At 47.6% G+C, this 26,855-nt stretch overlaps 6 protein-coding genes across 14 annotated transcripts; 3 read left to right on the forward strand and 3 right to left on the reverse strand.

Moving 5' to 3' along the window:
• Positions 1–219: 219 nt before the first annotated feature.
• On the forward strand, positions 220–7,553 carry LOC105416436 (circularly permutated Ras protein 1-like). 4 transcript variants are annotated; one of them, XM_011603865.2, is made up of 21 exons: positions 220–388; positions 568–669; positions 2,510–2,731; positions 3,360–3,563; positions 3,652–3,786; positions 3,863–3,943; positions 4,023–4,096; positions 4,189–4,365; positions 4,456–4,497; positions 4,646–4,735; positions 4,814–4,965; positions 5,039–5,120; positions 5,198–5,328; positions 5,425–5,509; positions 5,586–5,692; positions 5,783–5,886; positions 6,025–6,142; positions 6,593–6,733; positions 6,823–6,916; positions 6,990–7,016; positions 7,103–7,553. In XM_011603865.2, the coding sequence occupies exons 2-21, from the start codon at positions 579–581 to the stop codon at positions 7,205–7,207; spliced, it is 2,262 nt and encodes a 753-aa protein (XP_011602167.1). In that variant the 5' UTR covers positions 220–388; positions 568–578; the 3' UTR covers positions 7,208–7,553. The 4 variants fall into 4 exon arrangements, with proteins under 4 accessions (XP_011602167.1, XP_029703100.1, XP_029703053.1 ...); XM_029847240.1 differs by having other exon boundaries at positions 503–669; positions 6,823–7,016; XM_029847193.1 differs by having other exon boundaries at positions 6,823–7,016.
• On the reverse strand, positions 6,917–9,584 carry gjz1 (gap junction protein zeta 1). Of its 4 annotated transcripts, none has more exons than XM_011603877.2 (3): positions 8,954–9,584; positions 8,659–8,726; positions 6,917–8,304 (listed from the first exon to the last, which is right to left on the reverse strand). In XM_011603877.2, exon 3 carries the CDS (start codon positions 8,281–8,283, stop codon positions 7,576–7,578), a length of 708 nt encoding a protein of 235 aa, XP_011602179.1. In that variant the 5' UTR covers positions 8,284–8,304; positions 8,659–8,726; positions 8,954–9,584; the 3' UTR covers positions 6,917–7,575. The 4 variants fall into 4 exon arrangements, with proteins under 4 accessions (XP_011602179.1, XP_029704456.1, XP_003961506.1 ...); XM_029848596.1 differs by having other exon boundaries at positions 8,659–8,767; XM_003961457.3 differs by having other exon boundaries at positions 8,652–8,726; positions 8,954–9,582.
• On the reverse strand, positions 8,812–12,280 carry znf668 (zinc finger protein 668). Of its 2 annotated transcripts, XM_029847376.1 has the most exons (3): positions 12,171–12,259; positions 11,676–11,735; positions 8,812–11,609 (listed from the first exon to the last, which is right to left on the reverse strand). In XM_029847376.1, the coding sequence occupies exons 2-3, from the start codon at positions 11,679–11,681 to the stop codon at positions 9,636–9,638; spliced, it is 1,980 nt and encodes a 659-aa protein (XP_029703236.1). In that variant the 5' UTR covers positions 11,682–11,735; positions 12,171–12,259; the 3' UTR covers positions 8,812–9,635. The 2 variants fall into 2 exon arrangements, with proteins under 2 accessions (XP_029703236.1, XP_003961505.2); XM_003961456.3 differs by lacking the exon at positions 11,676–11,735 and having other exon boundaries at positions 12,171–12,280.
• znf646 (zinc finger protein 646) lies at positions 11,791–20,507 on the forward strand. Of its 2 annotated transcripts, none has more exons than XM_029846982.1 (4): positions 11,791–11,925; positions 13,442–16,154; positions 16,329–17,390; positions 17,642–20,507. In XM_029846982.1, the coding sequence occupies exons 2-4, from the start codon at positions 13,624–13,626 to the stop codon at positions 18,090–18,092; spliced, it is 4,044 nt and encodes a 1,347-aa protein (XP_029702842.1). In that variant the 5' UTR covers positions 11,791–11,925; positions 13,442–13,623; the 3' UTR covers positions 18,093–20,507. The 2 variants fall into 2 exon arrangements, with proteins under 2 accessions (XP_029702842.1, XP_003961504.3); XM_003961455.3 differs by lacking the exon at positions 11,791–11,925 and adding an exon at positions 12,436–12,840.
• Positions 18,090–20,507, forward strand: LOC115252821 (zinc finger protein 525-like). Its single transcript, XM_029849075.1, has one exon. It carries the CDS (start codon positions 18,253–18,255, stop codon positions 18,529–18,531), a length of 279 nt encoding a protein of 92 aa, XP_029704935.1. The 5' UTR covers positions 18,090–18,252; the 3' UTR covers positions 18,532–20,507.
• Positions 20,508–20,614: 107 nt separating this feature from the next.
• si:rp71-1c10.7 (tumor necrosis factor receptor superfamily member 12A) lies at positions 20,615–26,090 on the reverse strand. Its single transcript, XM_011603859.2, has 5 exons — positions 25,807–26,090; positions 22,535–22,633; positions 22,313–22,456; positions 21,938–21,985; positions 20,615–21,863 (listed from the first exon to the last, which is right to left on the reverse strand). Exons 1-4 carry the CDS (start codon positions 25,886–25,888, stop codon positions 21,945–21,947), a joined length of 366 nt encoding a protein of 121 aa, XP_011602161.1. The 5' UTR covers positions 25,889–26,090; the 3' UTR covers positions 20,615–21,863; positions 21,938–21,944.
• Positions 26,091–26,855: the final 765 nt, after the last annotated feature.

Here is a 26,855-nt window from a genome sequence, read left to right on the forward strand (position 1 = left end):
TTATGATTGAAGTTATGATTAGCATGCAGTCACATTACTAATGAATGAAACACTTTATTTAGGTATGAAAAACATACCTAACTACTCTATTTGATCCTCAAATTGTTTTATTTATAATCAGAAAATGTTTAACCAGAGTTAAGCAACATGTCGTAGACCTGTGAATAACTAACAACCTCTAGCACACACACACACCCACAAACACACGCACACACACATATATGGAGTTGGGACAGAAAGAAACCTGTTGTACGAGATGAAAAGCACCACATGAATGACAGGACGTCTCACTGCTGTTGACGTATTTCTGAGACTTCCTTAGGAGGATTTTGCGGTAGAGCTGTAGAATACACGCAGTGTTAAAGGGACCCTTAATCTACCAGAAGTAGTAAGTGCACCTATTTGTTCATAATACATTAAGTAGCCGATAAAAATGACAGCGTTTGGATTAATGTCCTGCCAGGATTGTCGTTGAGGCTATAATTTTGTGTGTTGTTGACAGTGCAACCCCTTTTTTGTGTCTGACTGTGGTCAGAGGGTAAATATCGTGCTCTCTGTGACCGCCAGGAACACCCACGATGGAATTTGCTTGTGGGTTTGTTTATGTGCCACCATCAGCGAGTCAGAAGGACAGTCCACGGGGCAACGTAAACCTCGTTAAGCGTTCAGGTAAGATTAAAAACAGGCACCACAAGAGCAATGTGTCCAACCTGTTGCAGTAAAAGCAGTAAAACTAAGATTCGACTCTTTCTGACAAAGAACACAGCCACAGTGATGCCGTTTGGCTCTTTGTGAATTTTCCCTTAAAACTCTTTGCACCAACGTGGGTGGTGGTAGCTCAGTCTGATGGGGACTGGGCTGAGAAGTGGAGGACTGCTGGTTCAGGATCCAGTGCAGGCAAAAGATGGAAGGTTTTGTGGTATTAGGGGAAGGTGCCAGAACACCATTGCTGAAGTGCCTCTGAGTACTTTAGAAAACCTACAATTGCTCATATAGGGCCCAGTGAAGAATTGGCAACTCATTCAGGGGTGGACCTGCCTTTGCCCATTTTGTGCCCTTGACCCCAAAAGGGATAAAGCGGTCAAGAAGATGATTAAGACATAGTTAAGGTAAAATTTTAAGAGGCAATGTTTGACAACAGGTGTCTGATTGGTTAAGTGCCTTTACGCTGTATATTATGTAATCTGTCACATATACTGTATATATACACAACTCATGTCTACACTTATTTTCTCTACAAGGGTTATCAGTTGTTTTTTCTGTGCTCACATTTATGCTCCCTTAAGATAAATATTTAACTACATTAGGTGTTTTTATCCACTGTATACATACAATTGCAAGAAAAAGTATGTGATTCTTTAGATTTCTACCTGAATTGGTCGCAAAATCTTTTCTGATCCTCATCCAAGTCACAACAATATACAATAGACACAGTCTGCTTAAACTAATACTGCACAAAAAAAAATATGCTTTCATTGAGCCCTGTCTTCTGTCTGCGCTGTCTTCCCGCCAACCGGGAGACTTATCTTTGGGAGGAGATTGGAGGTGTTGTTAAAGCTGCCCTGTAAAAAACACACACACAAGTCAACAACTTTAGAAAAGTCAGCTAGTCTCCCTGTGTGTAGTCCTCCTGCAGAGGTGTCTACAACAGCACAGCACAGAGTTCTCAGGAAGGTGAAGAAGCAGGCAACTAAAGCTTCACAGAAATCTCATTAAAACATCACATTCTTGTTAATAAATATGCAAAAAGTAAAACAATAAACAAGAATGGATTTCACGGTAGGACACCATGGAAGAAGCCAATGCTGTCCAAAAAAGACAGAGAGCAGAGACAGAGAACTTGGATGTTCCACAGCACTCCTGGCAAAATATTCTGTGTACAGATGAAACCAAAATGGACTTGTTTGGAAGGAACACACAACGCTTTGTGTGCGGGGGGGTTAAAAAATGTCACAGCACACAACATCAAAACCTCATCCACACTATGAACTATGGTGGACGGGTTGCTGTAATGGACTAAAAATTGAATTTCCAAGTTTATCAGGACATTTTGCAGGAAAACCCAAGACCATCTGTCTACCAACTGAGGCTCAACAGAGGACGGGCGATGCAACGGGACAACAACCTGAAGTATAGACGTAAATCAAGAACAGAATGGCTTCAACAGAAGAAAATACACCTTTTGGAGAGGCCCAGTCAGAGTCCTGACGCAACCTAACTGAGATACTCTAGTGTGACCTCCAGAGATCGATTCCCACTAGACATCCCAAGATTATTGCTGAACTGTAACCATTTGGAAAAGAGGAATTGTCCCAAATGCTTACATGTGTTAAAATAAACATGAAAACACATCATTTTTGTGCGGTATTAGTTTGAGCAGACTGTGTTTGTCTATTGTTGTAACTTGAATGAATATGAGAACGTACCAATTCATGCAGAAATCCAAGCAATCCAAGTAATTTCCTTTTTTTGCAACTGTATACCAGTAATTATTTTTTTTTATTTTCAGCTCTTCTACCTCCTGTTGGCCGGTGGGTGCGTCCTCAAACTCCTCCACCTCCGCCCCCACTAAACCCCGCAGAAGCCAGATCAGCTAAATCTCCACTGTCCAGGAATACTGAAGGTTTAAACAAGAACATGGAGATGAATTCTGCAAATGCAGAAGTTCACAGCAAACTTGCTGCCGGTTTTCCTGTCAGTACAACTCAGCCAACAACACCTCGAAAAACTGGTACTGATTTCTTAATATCATCTTAAATGGCTTTATAAAATTAAACTTTTCTGAATTCTCCGTCCCCCATGCAGGGATGGCCGGCAGTATCCCATCAGAACTCTTTACGTGTCACTGGTCCAAGCGAAATCCCCTTTATTTTATCATATATGAGCTCAGTTGTTGTAGAGTTCAGGGTCTTTTTTGTGTGTCGTATTTCGTAATGGGCCACACACTTTGTGTGGGAGACATGTCTAGACCACAGACAGGCAGGTCCTGAACCTGCGTTTGTTTACAGCAAAGCCACTCTGTTGTATCTCCTGCAGAGTTGGGTTTGGCATTGTCTTCCTGGAATATCCAGGGACCTCCCTGATGTTTAGAGCAGTAACTTAAGCTGCTCCGGAACCTTTGCCTGCTCCGATTTAATTTGGCCTTGAGGGTATATAGATGTTTTCTGTGCTGGGGACACTATGTCCTGATGCTGGCGTCTGCAAACGCTTCATCGTCATTACACGCCACCAACTGAAATCAGTTGTATTGAACCATGCTAAGGGTGTGACTGTTGAAGCCGTTTTGAGATTAATTTACACATAAAGTTTCTTTTTCTGCATTGTTCCGTTAACCCACTGCTCTGCTCCATTTCGCTCAGCCCTCCTTCCTCCGCATATGAAGCTGGCAGCGAACAGCCAATCTTGGAGTTCTCCTAACACAAACAGTCAGCCACAGACCTTTGGCCTCCCCAAAAATGAGCCGGATTCAAACGAGCAAAACTGGAACCCAGACTGGTCGTGCAGCATGGCCCATGGGAGGGTCGTGCACGTGAAGCTGGGGAGTGGGTCAGCTCAAATAACAGGTAAATTGTGTTCATTCGGGTTTCTTCTATTGATGCCTGGAGCAGTTTGGTTGAAAGGACTTTATTGTGTCTTTATCTGGAACCGCAGCCCCACCACTTCCTCTGAAACCATCCTTCATGGGGCCAGAATACTTGACTGTGTTACCGGCATCCGTCTCATCCCCTCAATCATCTCAGAAATCCCTTTCAGAACAAACAGACCCACCATCGCCCACCAGTAAAGGTAAAAAGGTAAAATTTGAGAGGTTTTCAGACAGGAAGTCCACTTGAATTCAGCAGTTTTACTGTCCCTGACCCAGGATCAGCCGATAAAGCGATCTTGCCTGGAAATCCTAATGTGGTGCTTGTCAGTTTGGGAAAGATATTGTCGGAGCAAAAAGGTCAGAAGACTTTTATAAACACTTGCTACAATTTAGTCTGGTGACTAACTGGTGAATAATGGTGCCGGCGTCCTTCCAGTACAGACCACAAAAGGAAAACCTACATCGTGCACCCAGTGCGGCTCCGTCCTTGACTCAACTTATGACAACATGGTACTCAGACTGCATTTCCTTCATCATTTATGAAGGTCAAACATTGTGATTTTGTTGATTAATCATTGAATCTATCTCGTCCTCCTCCTCAGGTTAACACGTGCTACTTCTGCCAGGACTTGGACAACCACTCCAGTTTACCACAGGAGCCCCCCGCCGGTTACCACGACAACCTGTTTTTGCTCAATTCTGACGAAAAGCCGCTCTCAGCAGAAGCTCTGCTGCTCTTTTGCATCGACGTCTCTGGTTCCATGAGCATGACCTTCCAGGTGAGAACCGCCCAACGGATGGAGAGCTGTCTGTCATCAGAGACGACCAGCATTCACAAATAAGAGCGGGTTTATTTGTATTTCTCTAAGGTGACAGAGAAACAGGGTGTGGTCCATAGATCCCGTCTTCATGTAAGTGTCTCTTTTTTCCCTATTCACAATTTAAATTCACTATTTGATGAACACTCACAGCACCCATTAAGGCAGCAGGATTCAGAATTTTTTTTTTTTTTTAAAGTTTTATGCATTTGTCTATAATAACAATAAATATTGCTACAAGTTTGTCCAGGAAGCTGTGTTCCAGTGTGTTCAGAGACTAAGTGATCAACGGCCTGACACAAGGGTGGCACTCATCACGTTCAGTGATCAGGTAAAAACACCAGTGCGTCTTGTTTCTCATAAAAGCAGAGTCTGTACTGATTATGATTTGCCTTCACCAAATACACAGGTAACAGTACATGGATATGGCAGTTTCCCCTCCCGTTGTCTGAGGGGTGCCGAGCTGACTGACTGTGAATATCTTAAAGCAGTCGCAGGAAGGTTCTCCAGCCCGCCGCCGCTGTCCCAGACCAAGGACGACTTACAGAGACAAGTGATGGGGTCTGTGCAAAAGGGTGTATAATCATTCATCTGCCACTGCAGAAATATCAGCATCTTTCTTCTCTTTTTAAAGATTATCTGAAAGTGGAACAACAGCTCTGGGCCCAGCTGCTCTTCTAGCTATTGCAGCAGCCTCCAGACAACCAGGGTCCAAGGTAGGCTGCCTATTGACGTGTTGAAACAGTCATAAAAATATAATTAGTCTGATCTGTCCCCTGTGTTGATCCTGAAGGTGATTATCTGTACAGACGGAAAGGCCAACACAGAGTTGGGGAACCTGGAGGTAGAGGATAATGATGCACGTACTCTCCTGTCATCCACCATCTTCTACCAGGAACTGGGGGACTATGCGGCTAATGAAGGGTGGGTCCTCATTACATCAATGGCGAACCAATGGGGAACATTCATACAGTGAACATCTGTGCCAATAAAGACACCTTATTTTCCTCCTTTGGTCAGTGTGACCGTGTCTGTGCTGTCTATAGAGGGAACCGACTGTAGGCTTGATGAGCTGGGGAGACTTGCTGACCGCACCGGGGGGACAGTAAGGCACTGCCTCCGTATAGTCAAACATGAATGCTTTTATTATGCCCGTTGTTAGTCTTGTGTATGGTTTGTAGGTGGTGGTAACAAGTCCCAACAAGCTGCACCATGAGTTCGACCAGATCATTGACAACAGGACTATCGCCACACACTGTACTGTCACATTACTGCTGCCAAGATCACTGTGAGCTCCTCCTTCCACATTCATTCCTTCAATCCATCCGGAGTGTGTTATATCTCTCTCAGGCTGACTTGTTGTGCTCATTTGGCCAAGGCATATGAAGGGAGAGAGAGAAGCAGGACACAAAGGGTCCAGAGATGTGGGAAATGTGGATCCAGACACTGAGATCACCTTCCAGTTTGAGCACGACATGCAGGGTGAGAAAACACTGAAAACCACTCGATTTGACTAAATTTAAGTGTTCTGTTGCATCTAATGAGGAGGAGTGATTACGCTGAAGGCCTCAAACAAAGACAGCAAAGCCAGTAAAACAAACTTCCTGTTTTACACTGCAGTGGCAGCACCAGCCCCCGGCAGCCATGTGTCCATCCAGCTGCAGGTCAGATACAGACAGAGAAACGGACAGACGATGCTCAGAGTCATCAGTTCTGAGCGGACCGTTACAGATGATGGGTAGGTGGTGACTAATCCTCCCTGCTTTTAAATTGTACTTGCCACTGCTAACTGACATCCAGAGGCGCCCGCAAACGGTCACCCATCTACGTTGAACATATTTACTCATCAATTTTCTTCAACCCCGCAGACTGTGACTGTGACCGTCTTGAAAATACGGAGCTGTTGATGAGATACTGCAGCCTGAAATCAAGTTGCGATTAGCGTATCACAGAAACAGCCCTTCTCATTCCCATTCTGCATTCAGTCACACCGTTAATGAGCCTCTTAAATTTGCCTGCCTGCTTCATGGTCTGCATGAAGTCCGTGCAATTTGTCACCCAGATGACTGAGACAACAACACTGACAACCCCCACACCACCGCCACCCCACCCCTAATTGTGTTTGCAGTGTAATGATGGTGTTTCCACTGTCAACCCGCTAAAAAATAGGTGTGACTCTCTCCCTCAGTGCGACAGTCCTTTCCTCTCTGTTACTGGCCATCATTCAGCTCAACTCCTCACAGGCCAGCGCTGCTCTGGCTGTGAGAGGCCGCTTCCTGGACGCCAGGAGGGAAGGCGAGCTGCAGCGGCAGCTCATCGAGAGGGCAATGTGAGTTACTGTAGAGACGGGCCAGACAACAGCTAAAGACAACCTTCAGATGACAATATCACAGCGGGCACGTTTGTAATTCACCACAGAGAGCACAACCGCAGCGTCGACGACAAGCACACCTACCAACAATGGGTCAAAACAATGGAGCCGATATACAAGAACATATTTCACTTCACCAGGGTGGGTTGTTGCATTTTTATTAGATCTTCAAATCTGTCACATCCTGAACAAATACGCTTTTTTTTTCTTCCAGAGGATATCGGTTGTTTCAGACTCACAGGTGATTCAAGTCACATTTCTCAGAATTAGACTTTCCTTGCTTGAGCTCACCAGATCAACTCATTTTTGTTTTGCTTTTCTCGGCAGCCCCTGACGGACGCCGGTGCAGCACTTCTCTACACCATGAAGCACTGCAACAGGAAGTCCATATCACTGAAGAATAAACAGAAACTACCCGGCGTGCAGCCCTGAGCCGCTACCTCACTGGATGCCATCCAAGCTGTTAAAGAGGAACTTCATGTTTTATGTCGAAGAATTAGCTGAATAACAGATAATAGTAGAAAACTGCTAAAGCAGTGTGCAGCGTTTGTGTTTCACACTGATGCCACGGCAGTTTGTGTTTTAGCTGCAACACATGAGAAAACGCTGACACGGAAACACCATGATGGAGCTACGCCCAACCGTCTGTAGAAGGCATCTCATCTTCATCTAATTATGTATTTTGGCACATTTTTAGTGCCAAAAATAATCAAGCAAGCTTATTTTAAATACATCGTGTGTGTAAATATATGCATCAAAACAACAGCAATAAAGGAAATGAGTGAAAGACGTGTAAATAATTAAACCTTAAAGATATAGTGAGCAATGGAGTATATACAAAATGTGACTGAACAAATGATGATCAGTCCCGAAATGGAGGCCAAAGCATAGATGGACATGCGTTTCTCTGGGGCGGCCCGCAAAGCACAGATGAGCGTTTTCGAACAGACGTCTGTCGAACATTTGTGAGCGTCGTCGCTCAGTGCTGGAAGGTTCCAGAAGATCAGAACATATAGGAACCAAAGTTCAACCAGAATACGCAAGAAGATGCTGAACAGATAGAAGCCCACGGTTCCTCTGTCATTGTGGAGATCTAAGACCATCCTGCTCTTGGCTTCTGTGGAAGAAACCGGACTTTCTCCTTTACCCCCAGAGTCCAGCTCCACGTCCTTCTTCGCATGGGCACTCCTCTTCTGGTAGACGGAGCACAGATGAGAGGTGAAGAGCTCCATGACAAAGACAGAGAGGACAAACAGCACATAAATGAAGTTCCAAGCCACCGCCGTGGGCTTATGGAAGTGTTTATTAAAGCACAAGTTGACGCAGATGATGTCAGTGCTGTTGCAGGAAAAATCGGAGCCCAGTTTGGTGAAAGGCAGCTCAGCCAAGAAAAGAATCACCAGGCGGATGCAGAGGAAGCCAAACCACAGCGAGCGGCACTTGTAGCTGGTGGTGGCGTCCACTGCCGTACGCAGGATGGGGATGAGACCGGTTATTATGGCAGCCATTTGGTGAACACAGGGTAGAAGCTGAAACAAACAAACCAAAAAGTGAACCCACCACCTAATACTGCTTCAATTCCAGGAGGGAAACCTGAAGGCAAACCCAAACATTAACAAGCCAAATACCCAAATTCAAACTCTGATGACTTTACATACAGCACATCAGACCATACACTTATTAGAGAGTGAAATCATTACAACGGGAAACACAATTTTTGTTAATTTAGGTCTGATAGCTATTATCTAATTTTGGGGTGCAGAATCGAAAACCGGGTCTCAGTTTTTCTCCATCACATTAAGTTTTTGTTTCCCTATAGTTCAGAGTATCCCCTATAGGATATTGATAGTCATGACCTGTTGGGAGCTGCACACACCTCTCACCGTCTCAGTTGTGACTACACGTTGCCACGTAGCTGTAGACGGGTCCGGTCGTAATCAGCTGGGTCTTACTACAGATAAACAGTGGAATTTTCCTTATCTGGAGAGGAAGCTGTGGAGAAAAAACTCGACATGCTAGAAAAAAACTGACTGCAATTTTGGAATCGACATGTAGATTTTAGTTTTAATCAGAATAAAAAACAAGAGAAATGTACGTTCAGATTGTTCCCCGGTGTTATTCATGTAAAATGGGGTCAAATAAAGTTCTTCCTAAAGAAAAGTGTAGATAAGCGCTTACCTCACAATCTGAGCGAAAACTGTGGCTCTGCCCCAGTGTTTGGTTTGCTAGAATAGTTTTTTTTACACTGTCGTCAATAATGTGTTACAGTTTCACCCTTTTAAATGTGCTGACTTGGTCCTCTCCTGACCACAGCAATGCTACACACTTCCCTTTTTAACTCCTCAGATATGCATTTGTAGAAAGAAATAAAACCAATCTACGTTTTGCACATTAAAAACATCTCAATACTTTACTGCTTTACATACATCACACTTTTTTTGTCAGTATACAAATCTAGTTCCTCTGATCCATCGTGGACCACCAGAGTTTTTCTTTTCAGACAATCATCAAGAGTTACTGTCGTCATGACGTCCAGTTAAGCAGTTATTAACGACTCCACACGCAGAAAAAAATGCAGGTTCAAGGTAGACAAAAGTTGTCATTTTAAAAAGCCTTATAAAAACATGTTTGGTTGATGTCTCCCATTTGAAGCCATAATGATCAAAAGAGATGTTTTGCGACACAAAAACAATCAGTTTCATAATTTACATTACATAAATGGCATAATACTGTACTTAAACAGGAATAATACAGATGTGATGAGACCAAGTTAATGTACATGATTTAAACTTTTATATACCAGACTTGTTATATGTACTTGCAAATATGTAAAAAGTTATTTAAAAAAAAAAAAAAAAGCTTAAAGATCCTCTTCTTTGACCAAGTACTCTGGAAGAGTCTGAAACGCAGTGACGGATACCGTCACAGGCACTGTCAGGGCAATGCTGCTGGGCTCAACGGTGGACGTGGAAACCCCACTGGGTGGCGGGGGAGAGGGAAGCGGGTCAGTATGAAGAATGTTTACATCACCGAGCTGCGGGGTGGCCGCAGCAACATCTGTGTGAGTCCTTAAGTGCTTGCGAAGGTAAGCAGCAAACAGGAATGCTTTACCGCAGTGGGGGCAGCTGTGGGGCTTACTGGAGGAGTGGATCTTCTGATGTTTACGTAGCCCAGATTTGTTGAAGAAGCCTTTGCCGCAGCTGTTGCAGATGTGGGGCCTCGGTTTGGGATGCTGCTTCTGGTGCTCTTGTAAGTCGGCCAACTGTGCGAACCCTGCCTGGCAGGTTTCGCACACGTGGGCGCCCAGAGGAGCAATTTTGCTGACTGTCTCAGGAGGGGAGTCAATGGAGTGAAGGTTTTCATGTGCCTGAACGTCATCCCAGTTTCCAAAGGTAGCATCACAATGGGAACAGGAGAACTGAGGTAAGATTGTGGGGACAGTGAAGCCAGATGCAGAGGCGGCCTCTGGCACCTGTTGTTGCTTCTGTTGCTGCTGCTCAGAGTGCTCTGCAAGGTGGGTTCTCTCATGTTTGCGTAGGCTGGAAGACACCACGAATGACTTCAAACATTCCATACATTTGAAAGGCCTCTCGCCAGAATGCACGCGGCGGTGTTTGTTGAGGCTGGAGCGCTCAGCAAATGACTTGTCGCACTCGGTGCAGGAATAAGGCCTGAGGCCCGTGTGGACCAGCATATGACGCCGCAGGTCCCAGGATGCTACGAAGGCCTTGTCACAGCTCTGACATTTGTACGGCCGTTCACCTGAATGAACGCGTTCGTGCACGGCCAAGTCTGCAGGCTGCCGGAACCTCTTGGAACACTTATCGCAGGGGTAAGGCTTGAAACCCAAGTGAGCTCGCTGGTGACGTCGGAAACTGGAGGGGTCGGAAAACATCTTGCCACACTGTGGGCAGAGGAAAGGCTTTTCCCCAGAGTGAGTACGGAGGTGAGACTGGTAGGAGGACAGTTGGGTGAAGCCCTTGCCACACTGCTCACACTGATACGGTTTATTCTGGGAATGAATGCGCTGGTGACAAGCCAAGGAGGAGGAGCGGGAGAAGGCCTTGCCGCAGTCTGAGCACAGGTATGGTTTTTCTCCTGTGTGGGAGCGTTCGTGGTTCTTCAGGTCCTTCAGCTCCGTGTACGTTTTCCCACATTCCTCACAAGCATATGGCCTATGACCCTGGTGGTTCCGTCTATGCTTTCGGAACACAGAGGGGTCCGCAAAGCTCTTGCCACACTCACCACAGAAGTAGGGCTTCTCTCCTGTGTGAGAACGCATGTGGACCTTCAGTTTTGAGAGGGTAGGGTAGCTCTTGGAGCACTGGCGGCAAGAGTAAGGACGCTCTCCACTGTGCTGTGTCATGTGTATCCTCAGGCATATAGCTTGCATAAAGGCCTTACCACATTCTGTGCATACAAAAGGTTTTTCACCAGTGTGTGAGCGGCTGTGGTTGCGCAGCTCTGTGGGGGTTTTGTAGGCCTTGTGACAGTCCGGACACTGAAAAGGGCGCTGGGCTGAGTGAGTGCGCTCGTGCTTTGAGAGTTGAGCCTTGTTTGAGAACGTTTTAGCGCACTGTGAACATGAATGTTGCTGCTGAGGGTCTTTTTTGTGTGCTGAGAGCTTGTGGCTCTGCAATGCTGAAAGGCTCTTGAAAGCCTCTGTGCAGACGGAGCATTTAAAAGAAGGTTTGGCTTTTGGGGGTCTGCCTCTGCCACGTTTCTTTGAAGAATGGCTCTTCTCCATCTCTTCTTCATATTGACCCTCATCATCCTGTTCAGGAGGGGTGTACTGGTCGGCAAGAGGTGGGCTGCCAGGATGAGGAGAGGCCATCTGTAAAGAGATTTATTATGAAATGTTCTTTTTTAAAATTTGCAGTATATATAAATGGATAATTACCAACATATTGATGTGTGGTGATTCTTGAATTAAGCTTGATATAGATATGAAGATTCATGCCTAAATATGTAACATATCGACAGATATGTCTGCATATTATCACAAAATGGTTGGCATTAGGACCTCAGGGACAATAAGCTTAGCTAACCACTTTGATGCCAGAGGAAGTTGGCGATGTAATGACTGGAACTGTGGCTGCGAACCACCGACATGTGTCCGAGCAGAGCCGTGGGTCACAGAAAACCAGTCGGTATGAAAGCGTTGAGAGCTAAATGCATGTTTTCCACCCTCGGGTTTGCTAGCTTTCTTGCTAAACATTCCTCTGAACTCAAAATGGCTGGCTTTAGGACCGCCGGCTGCAGCCTTTCACTCGACAGCGTCAACACATCCGCGATTGTATATTAAGAATTTAGCAAAGAAAACGCTAATTTAACATACTGGGAACTAAACAAAAAAACAACAACAAAAATATTTTTTTTAAAACTCCTCTCTTACCTGAATCAGGGCATTGGTTATTTAATAGGAGTACTCTGAGTGAAAGCACACCAGCATTCACTAGCAAAGATTGGGTATGACTGGGTGCAGGATGGGGGAGGCTCTAGGACCATGATGAAGATAGCTCTGCTCAAGGAAACTGCACCATTTCAGTGCGCATACCATGTAACCGAAATATAACAACTTAAGTGAGAAAATTACCTGCCACACAATGTTAGAAACTAAGCGCTATTATTGAGTATGGATACGCAAAACTGAAACTAAACATTACGTCAATAGCGGAACCTTTGTGGCTATACGTCATGATGGATGTGCTAAGGCTAACGTAGCAATCTGAAGGAGGGAATGCGATTTTTGATTTTACCCTCAGTTGAATCGTGATTCTAGCAAGGGTTCTTTGGTCTATTTTACATTCGGTGAATGCGTGTAGACGCGCGGAGCTCAAGAGGTTTGGTTTAACTTTGTTGCCAGTATAGGTACATTATTTTGAGAGGGAAGTATTTCTTCGCTGCACATTTCCTGTTCCCTAGCAACAACAGCAATGTGGAAAAGGGGATGGAAAAAGACAATTGCGAAAAGGGGGTTGGCCTTTACGTATAAAAAGAATGTTTTAAAAATAATGAATGAAACTAGACTTCCCCAGGCTTGTGCTAAGTCATTACTGCCAAAGGTATGTGATTTGATGTTTTTTCTGTTAATGAGATAGCGCATAGCCAGCATTTTGTTTGCTTTTTGCTGCAATGTTTATTTAGTTAGCCGTGATGGTGCTAGTTAGCTTGCAAGGCGCTTTGTATAACTCAGTGTACAACTATACAGCTAAAATTGTGCTGGGCGTGATGGCCATGTAACACGATAATGTGCGATCAGTTGTTTTACTTTGGGTTTCTGGGCCAAATCTGATCGTTATCGAGCTACAAAACTATGTAGAGAGAACCATGAGCTCGCGGTTTATTGACATAGCTAGTTAGCTAGCTTTGCTGGTGCACAAAAAACAAGTCCGCCGTTTCTGCCTTACTGCATTCAATTATCTCAACATTTCGTTTTGTTTCTAGAGTCCATTTCTTATTTTGTGTAAGCATTTGTCGACTTTGACAAATATAATTAAGAGATGATGACGTTAGGAACTGTTTCTACGTGGTTTAAACCAATGTTTTATGTGTGTCTCTGTAGTAAACGTATTTATTGCTCAGTCAGGTGAAGAGTTCTGGTTCATTTCAGAATAATGTTCTTTACGTTACATTTCTAACTTGAGTCTCTTTTGTCTTTAACAGTTTAATTTGACGGTCTCCCCTTCCCTCAAATAACTCAACGGCGACACCAGTTCTCCACATCACAGCCCATGTTACTTCCCTGTCGGTATTCCTTGGATAGTTCTTATGTGACCAGTAAAGGCACTGGATATATTCCCCCAAAATAACACTGTGTCAGGAGCTCTTAATTTAATCTGTGTGAAATGGCTGTGCGAAGCCCTGGCAGGACAACATGTTTTCCTTGCAAACAGTGTGACATGGCATTTCCTAATATTCCCGCTCTGCTTGATCACATGGAAGATCAACATGAGGAAGAACGGAAATTTAAATGTGCTGAATGTGGACGTGGTTATAGACACGCTGGTAGCCTAGCTAACCACAAAAAGACACACGAAGTGGGCTCTTTTCAGTGCAACATATGCGGTAAAGAGAACTCTAATGCTTTGGCACTGAAGAGTCATCTCCGGAGCCACACTTCCCAAAAAAAGTATTCCTGTGCTCATTGTGGAAAATCTTTTCGTCTCGCAACGCAGCTGAATACACACAAGAAGGTCCATATCACAAAGAAAGTAAAGCAGCAGACCTCCAAAACGGTGGACGCGGACCCTTCAGATGAACCTGAATGTGATCACCCACATCGTTTCAGTGACCAGTCAGGCAGTCTGGAAATGTCCGCAGAGTTGTCCGAGACCTCTGATGACGCGACAAATCGTCCCTTCAAATGTGATTTATGTGACAAATCATACATACACCAACGAAGCTTGACCAATCATAAAAAGACTCACCAGGTTGGAATGTTTGAGTGCACGGTGTGTTTCAAACAGTTCAACAACATGGCTGCGCTCTATAGCCACCAGAGAACTCACAAGGGGAAAAGTGGGGCAGATGTGAATGCACTGACCGGGTCTCATACAGCGACACTACTGGATAATCTTTCAAGACAGAGTCAAGACCCTCAAGTGCATTTTTGCCATTTGTGTCAAATTGTATTTGCCAATGATGAGGACTTTCAGGAACACATACAAATGCACAACTCTTCACCTCTGTCATTTGGACTTCAAGATACCTTGTCAGAAAGCCAAGACATGTCCTGTGACAACAGTATTACTTCCCCACCATCAGACTTTTATGCATCCCCATTAAATAATGGTCCCTCGGTATCATCAGTAGGTAACTTTGTAGGTTTTGATCAGCTAGAAGAGAACATTGGAAGGAACGGTCACGAGTACCCAGACTGCTCTCGTAGTGACGCATCACCATGTAATATCGCTCAGGGAGAAGCCCCAATCATGGACACAAGCATGCCTAATGTTGCACTATCACATACAACAAACCCTGCCTGTGTAAAGGAAGTAGAAGAAAATTCAGGTGTAGATTCTGATGAGCGTCCTTTTAAGTGTCAAATCTGCGGTAAAAGCTATCGGCACTCCGGTAGCTTAATCAATCACAAACGGTCACACCAGGTCGGGATATACCAGTGTTCCATCTGCAGGAAGAACTATCCTCACCTGGCTGCCCTCAAAAGTCACCTCCGTCTCCACAAAACTCAGCCGCCCTCATATAAAATGAATGCCGAGGGAGACGGAGACTGGCTCTCCTCAGAGCCGCTGACTCTGGAGAACCAACATGGCTGTTTCTCTTCTCCAGGTGACGACGATGCTGCTGCGTACTCTGTGTTTGGCACGGATCAGGAAAATGAAGCCGAACACATGAAAGGGATTGTGTACAATGAGCAGCTTAACCAGGATGTTTGCCAGGATATGACCTTGAATCTACCTCTCAGCCAACAGCCAGTGCAGAGGCACATGTGTGCGGACTGTGGAGAGACTTTTGAAGATATCGCAGGGATTAAGTCTCACAGCTGCCCGCTGCTGCAGCAGCAGCACGACACTAATAGCAGCAGCTTCGACAGGACTGTAAACTTCCTGGACGGCGACAGTCACTGTGCCATTGGAAGCCCAGGGAGTAGTGTTGGGTTCCACGGTCTAAATGAGAGCCAAGACCAGAGCTACTTTGAGCAAAGTTTCGAAGACGGCCTCAACAGTTACCAGCTGAATGGTGGTGAAGATGAAACTGATGAGGAGGAAGACGATGGCGATCTCTACCAGTGTTCCATATGTGGAAACAGCTACACGAGCATGAGGGCTCTCAGGAGCCATCTCAGAGGACACACGCAGTCTCACAGTACTCCTCCAAGCTCAGGGCCTTCTTCCATGTCCTCCCACGAAGAAATCAAAGACGAGCCTGGAGAGATGTTGATCTGCAGCACGTGCGGGGAAAGTTTTGCCAGTAGGCAGGATTTGTTAAGTCATCTGCTTCTGCATCAGGATGACAACAATTTACAGCTGAATTTCAGCAAAGTGTCTGGGTTCAAAGAGGAGTCGGAGAGTATCATTTGTGGCAGCTGCGGCGTCTCCTGCACCAGCTACCATCATCTGGAGAACCACAGCTGCACCACTGAAAGGAAAAATGAGTTGCCACAAGCTGAAGAGGACACGACGGCGGATGAGGCTCCCCAGCCCGACGCTTCGAAGCATGTTGCGGAAACTGTAGAGTCAGAGCAGCGTCAGTACAAATGTGATCAGTGTGGCCGCTCCTACAGACACGCTGGCTCACTACTGAACCATAAAAAGTCCCACAAAACAGGTGTGTTCAGATGCCTCGTGTGCCAGAAGCGCTTCTATAACCTGTTGGCCCTTAAAAACCACCAGAGGTCCCACTTTGACGTCAAGAGGTAACAAATACACACCAACAAGCACTCAATAGTGACGGCTAAATTATTAAAAGTTCTTGCAAATGTGTTTGTTAAACATAAAAGCTTACACATGTTTTAAATGGTTTTTTTATGCTGCGGATGTAGTCAGTGCCTTTAGTCAAGAGAATTAACCACGCCCTTCTATTCCCACAGACACACTTGCCAAGAGTGTGGGAAAGCCTTCAAAATCCAGAAGCAGCTGGTGAATCACCTGAAAAGGCACAAAGAGAACCAAGCCAAGATACAGGAACTTAACACCCAAATCCAGGCCCTGATGCAGATGAATGGGAGCAGCTCGGAAGAAAGAATGCAGCCCTCGCCTTCGGTAGCCAGTCAGACCTCCACCTCCTCCCGCCCCTGCAGACGGCTGCCTCAGAGGAAGAAGGAGCAAATAAAGCTCGAGGAGGAGAGTCAAGACCGAAGGCCTTTTGCCTGCGACCAGTGCGGGCGCACGTATCGCCACGCAGGAAGTCTGGTCAACCACAGAAACTCCCATAAAATGGGGGAATATTATTGTTCCGTTTGCAACAACTCGTACTCAAATCGACTGGCCATGAAGAATCACATGCGCACCCATTTTGCGCATAAAAGACACTCCTGCCAAAGCTGTGGCAAAGGGTTTAGGGGGAAAAAACAGCTATTAACACATGTTTGTGCAGAGCTCAGAAAAAATGGGACCGTAGGCAGAAGGAGCCTGAGAAGTCGAACGCACCGGTGTAAGCGATGCAAGCAGGCGTTTGTGTCTGCTGACCAACTGAGAGACCACGTCTGTAGCGCAGCTTCAGGCAGCAGTGAGGCACCAACAAATACCAGTTCGAGTAAAGAGGAGCGGCCGTTCACGTGCAACATTTGCAACCGCAGTTACCGGCACGCCGGCTCGCTTCTGAACCACAAAAACACCCACAAGACGGGACACTTCAGCTGCACCTTCTGCTCCAAGCCCTTCACCAACCCCATGGCTCTGCGGAATCACACGCGCATCCACACGCAGAGGAAGAAGTACGTGTGCCTCACGTGCGGCAAAGCCTTCCGCCTCGCCAGCATCCTGCACAACCACCAGAGGATCCACAATCGGGCCGCGGCTCACCTGAGCTGTCCCGACTGTGGGAAGAGGTTCCAGGGCAGGTCCGGTCTGAAGAGGCACCGCTGCCACATAGGGCAGGACTCCGCAGGGGCCGGGACCCAGCAGCCGGACAGAGGAGACAAGTGCTTCATGTGAGTTCAAGTTATGGGCTGTAAGTCTGCGTGTGAGTCTGCATCAGTCTAGCTAGTCTGTCGATCGGATGATTGTAGTCTGGCTCTTGTGTCTGCTGACTAACCTGTAGAAGTGTTTTATTGTTGCTCCGTCCAGGCTGAAAAATTAAAAAGTCCCTCCCCTGTGAGGCTTCTGTTGTCGTAGATGGTTGAGTGATCGGGGGGCCTGATGCTGCGATGTTAAGATAGTAACAGCTAACATCTCGCTGCAGGTGTGACCTGTGCGGCCGCTCCTACCGCCACGCCGGATCGCTCCTGAACCACAAGAAGACGCACTCGGAGAACCTGCACTACTGCACCCTGTGTCTGCAGACCTTTCCCGACCCTCACGCGTTACAGATGCACTCCCAGATGAAACGCCACTGCTGCCCCGAGTGCGGCAAGACCTTCTGTCTGGTCGCACACCTCCAGAGCCACATGGACGTGCACGTGAAGGAGCGCTCCGTCGTCTGCAGCATCTGCCAGCAGAGCTTTCCCAGCGCGGCCAGCTACCAGCAGCACCAGGGAGACGCACCACAAGGCTCCGGGCCGCTACCATCAAGGAGCAGACGGGGGCGGACCCACCGTGTGCTGGGGCTCGGGGGGAGATCGGGCCGTGGCGATGGACGGGCTGAGCAGGCAGGTTCCGGCCCCTCTGTCTCACATCCCAGAGCGCATTTCTGATCTACACAGCGACGTCGGCGCAAACGCGGAAGAAAAGAGCCACGTCTGCGAGCACTGCGGCCGCACATACCGTCACGCCGGCTCCCTGCTCAACCACAAGAACAGCCACAAGACCGGCTTCTTCTTCTGCTCCGTGTGCCAGAAAGAGTTCACCAACCTGATGGCCCTGAAGAACCACCGCCGCATCCACACGGAGCCCAAACGCTACCAGTGTCTGGAGTGCGGAAAGGCGTTCCGCGTGTCCACGCAGCTCATCTGCCACAGACGCATCCACACCAAAGAGAAGCCGTTCACCTGCCTGCAGTGCAACAAGAGCTTTTCCAGCAAGTCCAACCTGCGCCACCATCAGAAGATGCACCAGAGCAGCGAGCCCTACGACTCCTCCTTCTGCATGGATGACAACACCTTCATGGACCTGGACATGGACTCTTTCCTTTGAAGCAGGGAGTTTACAGCAGGAGAACCTCGTGGGCTGTTAATGAACCCCTATCAGAAATTGTAAAACGTGCTCCTCAATTATAGCCGTGCACATTGTGTTCACTGGAGAGGCGTCGCACAGGCTGACCTTTGCGGGTGTGTGCTACACACACCTGTGAGACGCCACTCGCTCCCCGATTAGGACTGAAGCGAAGAGGAAGAAGCAGAGTCTGAGACTCTGGATGACGGTGTTGTTTAAAAACACCCGACGTCCCGATAGCGATACCTCCCCTTTTGCTGTGTATACTTGCATTTAGTGCCTCTGTAAATTTGTTAGGGAAAAAAAAAACAACAACACCAAATGACTTGTCATCGATGTCAAACCTTCTGCTGACATGGAGTCAAATACCTCTGGGTGTGTCCGAAGCTCAGCGGCAATAATAATCCTTAAATCCTATTACCTTGTACAGTCCTTCTACTAATAATATTCCTGTTGGGTGATGTCGTATGCTAAAATGGATGTATTTATTAATTTATTCCTGTTATTTTATTTGCATATTTTATTAGGGAAATGTTTTCTATGAATGTTGTCAAACAGAACTAAAACCTATGTAGCCTTTACAGAAGTTCATCGGTTCATTTGTATTTCCTCCTCTGGTTCAGTTATAGCGGGCGCGGATGAATGGCCGGTAGCACTCAGGGCCGCCCTTCGAGGGGATCTGACCTTCGAGGGGATCTGACCTTCGAGGGGATCTGACCTTCGAGGGGATCCGACCTTCGAGGGGATCCGACCTTCGAGGGGATCTGACCTTCGAGGGGATCCGACCTTCGAGGGGATCCGACCTGACGTGCAAAGCGTGGCCGTTAGTTAGCGGACCTGGCGAAGCGTTGGGCTCGTCTCTGCGCCGCCGTGGCGACGCTCGCAGCTCCACCGGTCCGGAACCTTAGAGGAGCATCAGTTACTTCTTCAGCTTCAGTGCCTAACGTGCAAGTCGACTGTAGCAGTTTAACGTGCAGGATCCTGACATCACTCGTCAGATCAGCGTCGACGCTGTCCTGAGTTCTCTCCCCTGCTGCTTATCCGAGGTGATTCGGGTGGAACCGTGTCCTTTCAAAGAGAAGAAACACCAGTCCTCACGACGCCTCGTTTCTGCAAAGCACAAGTGTTACTATGAATTCTCTTTGCTCATGGACCACTGAACCTGTTTGTTTAAAAAAAGAAAATGTGCAATTGTTTTGTTTTTGGCGCGTCGCCTTTCAGCCGGCGTCTTCTCACGATTCAGAAAATCTAGAAATCTCGCAGCCTTTTATTTCAGAATAAGTAATATTTCTTTGGGGGGTTTTTTGCCTTATGCATTTGAACTTGGCTGTAAGTATGAAATACCTCACGGATGGTTCTGCCCAGTTATTAACGCAGCTTAAGTGTATAAAGTATACTGTAAGGATAGAAGCTGAAGATATTGTGAGATTACGTTCATGTTTTCTATGTAGATTGCAGAAAGCATTTCTTCCATATCAACCTGTTTGTTGGGTTCCCACTTATATTTGCACATGTGTAGTGGAACGCTGGCAAGTGCATGAACGTGCCACCAAATTGTTCTCATTCATCCGTTGTGCACCTCGGCTACTTTTAAGCAATATATGCTACAAATATGTCCATTTCCTTTAAACGTCGGCATCAGGGTCACCTTGTCTTTGTTGACATCAATAACACTGTCACATGCGTACGTGTGAGAGATGTACATGTAATTCCTTCACAACCGGAAAGTATTCCCGTTCCCATATGGCACTTAAATTCCTCACTCTGTTAAAGTTATTTAGAGTTTTGGTGAGGAAACGTCAGCTCCGAAAATGTCCGCTCACTATTTAATTCATATTTATAGAACTATTTTGTCACTGAAATGTAGATTTTTACCTCCTTGTTAGAACTTAGTTTAGAAATAAGCAGATCATTGGAGAGGCAATTAGCTGAAAAGCATTAAATGACTTGCAAAAATACCACTTTGTTTCTCGTCTGTTCTTCCAAACGACAGTGGCGTGTATGTTCTATATATATCATGACGCAAGTCTTAATTTTGCAGTATGGATATCAATAAATAACCTCATTCTAATTCAAAATTGTCAGTTTTTATTGTGAAAATACATTTGATACACAAAGCTTTCATAAGACTGTATTAAGTAAGAAGCCAGTGCATGTACACTATATACAACTGGGACGGAAAAAAAGCTAGAATACCCTTTAAAAAATGTTAGTTATTGCTGAGTAAGATCGATGGCTGGCCTGGTGGAAGTTCAACACAAATCTTCACTGAAGTCCCATTGAAAACTGTGCTTGTTTCTTTAAAATAAATAGTTAAAAAACAAAAGGACGTATTCTGCTGCCGGAGAGGCAGATCAAAACTAAGACCCGGAACACTTGTCGGTTGCATAGATCCCAGTAACTACATGCTACATGATATCTGAGGGAAACAGCGGTTTAAAATAAGTGGAAAACTACAACCTTTTCCACCACGAGTCTCACTGATTTTCCCATACCTACAAGAAAAAAAAAACCTAGCTAGACATTAAATCGACGTTATCCTTGTTGCAGATCCGAACTGTCCGGTCAGGAGTTAGTAATGATGTAATTTTCTTGAGTACAGTACGTTCCCACAACATTCCCCCGTGTTGGCGGTCTGGGATGAAGGTCTAGTGTTTCACACGTCCTGGGCTAGAACCTCTGGGACAGTCAGGTGTGAACGGGAGGGGGGGGCTGTGAACGCCGCCCCACAACCCGGAGATGTTTAAATGTGTGGCTCTGCTGTTCTGGACACCCAGTAACAGTGGAAGGAACGTGTTCTGTTTGCTGCTGACACAACAGAGGTACTGGCAAAATGGAAGACCGGATCTGTAAAAGTACATTCAAATGGCCTTAATGTGCCTCGCAGGATGTGTCACTGACGTGCGGTCGATGTGTTAAAGGCTATCTGACCCCGTGGAAACCCCGGCGAGCGCCAGGAGATCAAACGGCAGCCCAGAAGGCAGCGGCGGCGCTCCAACATCCACACTCCGACACGCTGGAGAGCGTCCGTCGAAGAAAAGAGGCCGTAGTTTTATCTGACATCCGAAGGGCGCGTCTGTAACCCCCCCCCCGGTCCTTCCAGGTCACGGGAAGATCCGGAAGCTAAAGCCTAAAGTAGCGCTACTGTCTCTGCAGAGGTGGTTCAGTTGCTGGTCGTGAGTCTTGTGGTCGCGAGCGTGAGAACTCTTCACCCGACAGTCAAATAAATTAAAATGGTCCAGAGGTTCCCTCCGTCTGGGTCGGCACCAGTCGCTCCTCGGTTCTGTCACATCCGTTTCCAGAGGAAGATGAGGCTGCGGAACAGAACGCTGGGTTAACGTCACCGGGTCCAGAGGACGACAGCCACCCGGGTTAATGACAGACTTACTGAGGTCTTAAGCGTGGTAAAGTGGCCCGGCAGTTTCTTCAATGGGTTCTGAGGACAGAAAGGACACAGACGTTTGGAACGGCGCCGCTGTTGCCACAAGAGAACTAGAATAAAGCAAGAAAATAAGCACAAGAGCCGGAAAACAGGCCGAGACACAGCTGCAGGACCTGAACGGGACCCGAGCAGAACAGCGAGCATGAGGACCGGCACCTGGGACCGGGGACGGGACGTGATCCTTGAAGGATTTCTCAACCTCAGAGCTAATCTCAACAGAAACTGCACCTCCAGTCTGGAATTTGACACCGATTCTTGCTTGGCTGGAGCCTTTAGCTGTCGTGCATGTGTCGGCGGCCCTGGCGCCGGTGTGTGTCTCACCACGTAGAGGCCGCCGGTGCGACTTGCGCCGGTGCACCATGACCCCGATGATCAGCACGGCGCCGACCAGCACCACCGCCAGCACGGAGAAGCTGGCGATGGCGGCCAGCTTCCACACGTCCGGCGTCTCGTCCACGTATTTACCTGCCGATTACAGAGATGAGGTCAGCGCGCCGCCGCCCCGCTCACGTTCTCGCCTTTCTCGCCGTTTCGAGGGCTTACAGGTGTTGCAGGAGGGCGTCTTGGGGTACTTCTTGCACGACTCGCAGGGCACGCAGACGTCCAGGTCCGAGCTCCAGAACTCTGAGCTGCTGCACTGACCTGCGAACGCGGAACAATTCGGTTGAGCGAGTTCAGAACGTTGAAGCGAGAGAAAACAGAGAAAACAGAGAAGTGTTTCCCCAAAGGCGAAACTGAAAACAAAAGCCACGGGAGGATTTCAGCTGAAATCAGCTCGCACGGCCTGAACGCTGTGGCTTTCTTTTTTTTTTTTCCCTTCTCACAACACGGAACTGGGAAATTCCTCTCGGTCAGACTGCTGATGCAACCGGGCTGCGTGAGAGGATCATTTGGTTCCCTCTGGTGCTCGGCCGGCCGTGCGTGAAGAGCGGGGTGTGTTTTCACAGAGGGTTTCCGCCAGAGCCGCCCTGCCCGTGTTTACACGGGCGACTGCCTCAGGACGAAGCATCTGTGAGAAAAAAGCCAACCTCGATTGTACCTGGGGGGGAGGGGGAGGGGGGGGGGACACAATAGGCAGCTTCATCTGGTCTCCGAGGCGGCCTGACAGCAGGACAATCAAACCGAAGCGGAGGACTTCCCAGATGATAAGGAAGGAATTAGCCTGAAGATGTGACTGGCTGATAGGGAGCGCTCAGACTGTTTTCTTGTGTTGCTGGCCTGTGCACATCCTGGCCGTAGTCAAGGAATGACATTAATAACTCCGAGGCCATTAGGCAGCAGAACACACGCCTCCAAAATATCAGGACTGAAGGGCAGCAGAGCAGAGGGGGGCCTCTGGAACTGGGAAATAGTTCAGGTCCTCAGAAATCTCAGCGTCACAGGTGTATTTACATGAGAAATGTCTTCTGTTTGGATTATAACAAAGACCCACCCTGAGGAACTGAGTCACCCTCTCTTGCAACATCACCCGAGCATGAGAGAGGCCCGCCTGAGGTAATTAAAACAGTGTGTGCCGAGAAAACCGCGGCCGCATAAGTGACAGATGCTAATGATGGTGCAGATATGACATCAGCGCTGCTAAAAGATGAAATAAAGACAACATTTGGGGACATCTGAGGGCTGGATTCATCAGGCAGCGCGGCAGAGGAGCCCTGGGCCTCAGAGAAAGGTGCTTCAAACCTATTCTCGCTGTTTGCTTCTGCGGTTTCAGGTGTCACAGCAGAGCTCAAGACCGCCGCTGCGATAGGAAATCAGCTTTATCAACGTTTCCTCTCATCTGTGTGAGAGTCAATGGCCGCTCAAACTGTTTTTTAAACGGAACCACATGGGGAGTTGGAGGAAAACTGCTAATAGCTCATCGGTAATGGGACAAGAATCCCGTCTGGCTCTGACAGAGACGGAGGAATCTCCCCCGCTTATCTGCGAGGAGAAAGCGCGAAAGTGTTCGGGAGACGGAAAAATAAGTTGTCAGATAATCGCGGCGAGATTAAAACCAAATCTGACGTTTATAACCGAGGTTAGAAAGTATCCACCTGGGGGGAAACTTGGGCTTGGCTCCGGCCGGAGGCGCTCCGCAAGCCGAGGCGGTTCACGAGGAGTCGTTTCCTGTGTCCCGCCGCTGCCCCCTCGGCGGCAGCCGACGGGACGGCGTTCAGACCGCTCGTGGATGGTCAGCAGAGGCCGTCACGCCCTGGCGTGACTGTTTGGAGCAACGCTGCATCCTCCAGCTCAGAGGAGAAACTGCGTGAAGCCATCGGAATAACATCTGGGACCAAACGTGGCTGATGACGGAGGCGGAATTCAGCCCCGGATATTTCATAATCGCGGACCTCATTTGTTATTGTTTCTGTCTGTTTGCGTGGAGCCGGAGCGACAGCGGGAAGGCGAGATTTGCACTGCAGCCTGCCACCAGGGGGCGACGCGGACGCTTGGACCTCACTTTTTGCCGGAACCCACGAATATAAAGAAGTCAATCTTCAGATATTAACAGTTTTAAACACGTTTGACACTTAATTTGAAACTCCACTATGGAGATGGGTCAGATGCGATGCCTGGGATGGATGTTTTTCTCAATCCTCACTCCTCAGCCAAAATAAGAACCCAGTTTGACAGGACGCACACCCGGCGCCTGACCGCTGTAGCAGCCCTCTGCGTTGGCCAGGTCCTGGTGACAACAGCCCAAAGGCACCTGCTCTACAAGTCATGTTCGCGGCATTTTGGCTCAAAGTCTGGATTTGTGTGGCAGCCACATGTTGGGACCCAGGAGACATCCTGTCCTCCACGGGCCGACCGCCAGCCCGCCTACTCTGCTGCTCTCTGACTCATTTTTATAGTTGTGGTCCCAGAACAAATGCGTCTCACTTTCTTGTCATCAGTTCGGCTCCTGCCTCGCGCGGCCGGGTTCAGAAGGCCAGAGGAGGGATCTGAGCTTTCCGTGACCTCGGGTCAAACCTCAGGCTTCACCGCTGCTGAGATGTGTTTGACTTTGTTTTGGTATGTCTTGGCAGCCGGCGCAGGCTTACACATTTGTGACGGGCAGAGATCCTGTTTTAATAACGCAGCAGGGATCAGTCGGCTCTCTCGTGGCTCAGCGTCTGAACACTGGGAACAAAACATTTTTGTCATTCTGATGATCTTGGCAATCGTCTCGCACCTAGACTGACAAAGGGTGTTTTTGGGTGTGGGGCGCTGTGTTATGTCCTCAGATGGAAAAGGGAGGGTGGGCCAGCAGCTGATGTCCAGATGTAGACTGTTTCACACATGAAAACTCTGCTTTGAGTTAAGAGTGTTAAAATGCATTTTTGGGGGGTTTAATATCTGAGGAAATGGACATTCTAACCCGTGTAATTATTCAAGACTCGGTGTAATCTGAGACCCATGTAGCCTGCTGCGCTGGGACCCAACTTCAGATGACCTTGGACGCAAATCAAAGCTCTTTTATGCGTTTCAAGTTTCTCGGGGAAAGCATGGAGGGGAAAAAAAACGCAGCTTTGTGCAAAAAGGCAAAGGGCAGCGCGCCCTTTCCGAGAGCCTGTCCCTCTCACCCTGGGGCGCAGATGGACGGGTGAAATAAGGCGATCGGAATGCGGAACCGGTGAGAAATGCAGCTGTTAAAGGAAGCGGCTTTGTAAGCAGACCCACTATCTGCGTCCATTGCGGGCAGAACAGACCCACAGAATGCGGTCATGTTCACAGAAACAGCGCAGCGAGCGGACCGAGTTCCCACGATTACGCAAAAACAAAAAAAAAAAACCAGGTTGGGTAATCCAAGAAAATTCTTCTAAAAAGTTCGACTTCAAACAAGTTCCACTTACTTTTCTGTGCGCTCACGCCGTAGAAGTTGACCACTGCCGCTACGATGAGTCCGCACAGCGCGCACAGAGCGTTTGAAGCCATGATGTCTGCGGGTGGAAGGCTGCTTGCAGTCGGCTACACAATTCCCGAAAGTTCATCTGATTAACAATCCGCGCTGGGCTCGAGCATGGAAAAGCGAGCATCAGAGTGAGTCACCCGGAGGAGTCTGCGCCGTGTTTTAACAGCGCACACACCCACGCTCCACAGCTCCACTCCTATGAGTCATTTCCTATGTACTGTAGCTGCTCGGGTTCTCTTGCGCGCACTCACAGGAAACTCCACGCTCATACCAGATGGGCTTTTTTTCATGTTTCACTATAAAGTTAGAACCAATCACTCCAGGTGTGCTTTCCAAATTTCTTTTCTACGAGCCACAGCCTGGAGGATTTTCTTTACATTATTTTATTTGTGTGTGTGTGTGTTTTTTGGGGGGGTTGAGTCTGGGTAGTCTGGACTTAATAGTGTTCTCATTGTTATTACCACGCCTGTCGACGTCACACACCCCCCCTCCTGCCAAAAAACACAAGTCTCTGGCATGGGAGCGGGGTCCCATACGCACAGAAAAGAGGAACAGCAACCGAGGCAAAAACAGATGACATTCACATGGCAGCTCTGCCGTTCAAACACTCCCAAAAGTTAAAGCGAAGGTGCGCAGCCGTGCGGGCGGATCCAGCTTTATTCTGCCACCGCTTCGGGTCGGAGCTCCTCAAAACGGAGCAGGAATCCCGTTTCTTTTGTAGAAGGATGACATTTCGAGTGTCGCTCTCTCGGTGCTGGGAGTTGCCTGCAGCAGCGCAACTATGCAATAACAAAGCCAGAGGACGCCTGCCTGGAGCGCTATCAGGCCGGCTCCGGCGTCCAGCATTGTCTTGTTTACTCATCATGACAATCAGTTGCTAGGGCAACACGCGTGCCGTGTGGCAACAAACGTCTGCTGAGCACAAAGCGACACTTATTTCTGACAGGTTTTTCACCGCTGCAGGTCTTTTAAAACGCTTTCCCTGGGCTA

Source organism: Takifugu rubripes, chromosome 1 (assembly GCF_901000725.2).
Source record: "Takifugu rubripes chromosome 1, fTakRub1.2, whole genome shotgun sequence".
Classification (NCBI taxonomy): Eukaryota; Metazoa; Chordata; class Actinopteri; order Tetraodontiformes; family Tetraodontidae; genus Takifugu; species Takifugu rubripes.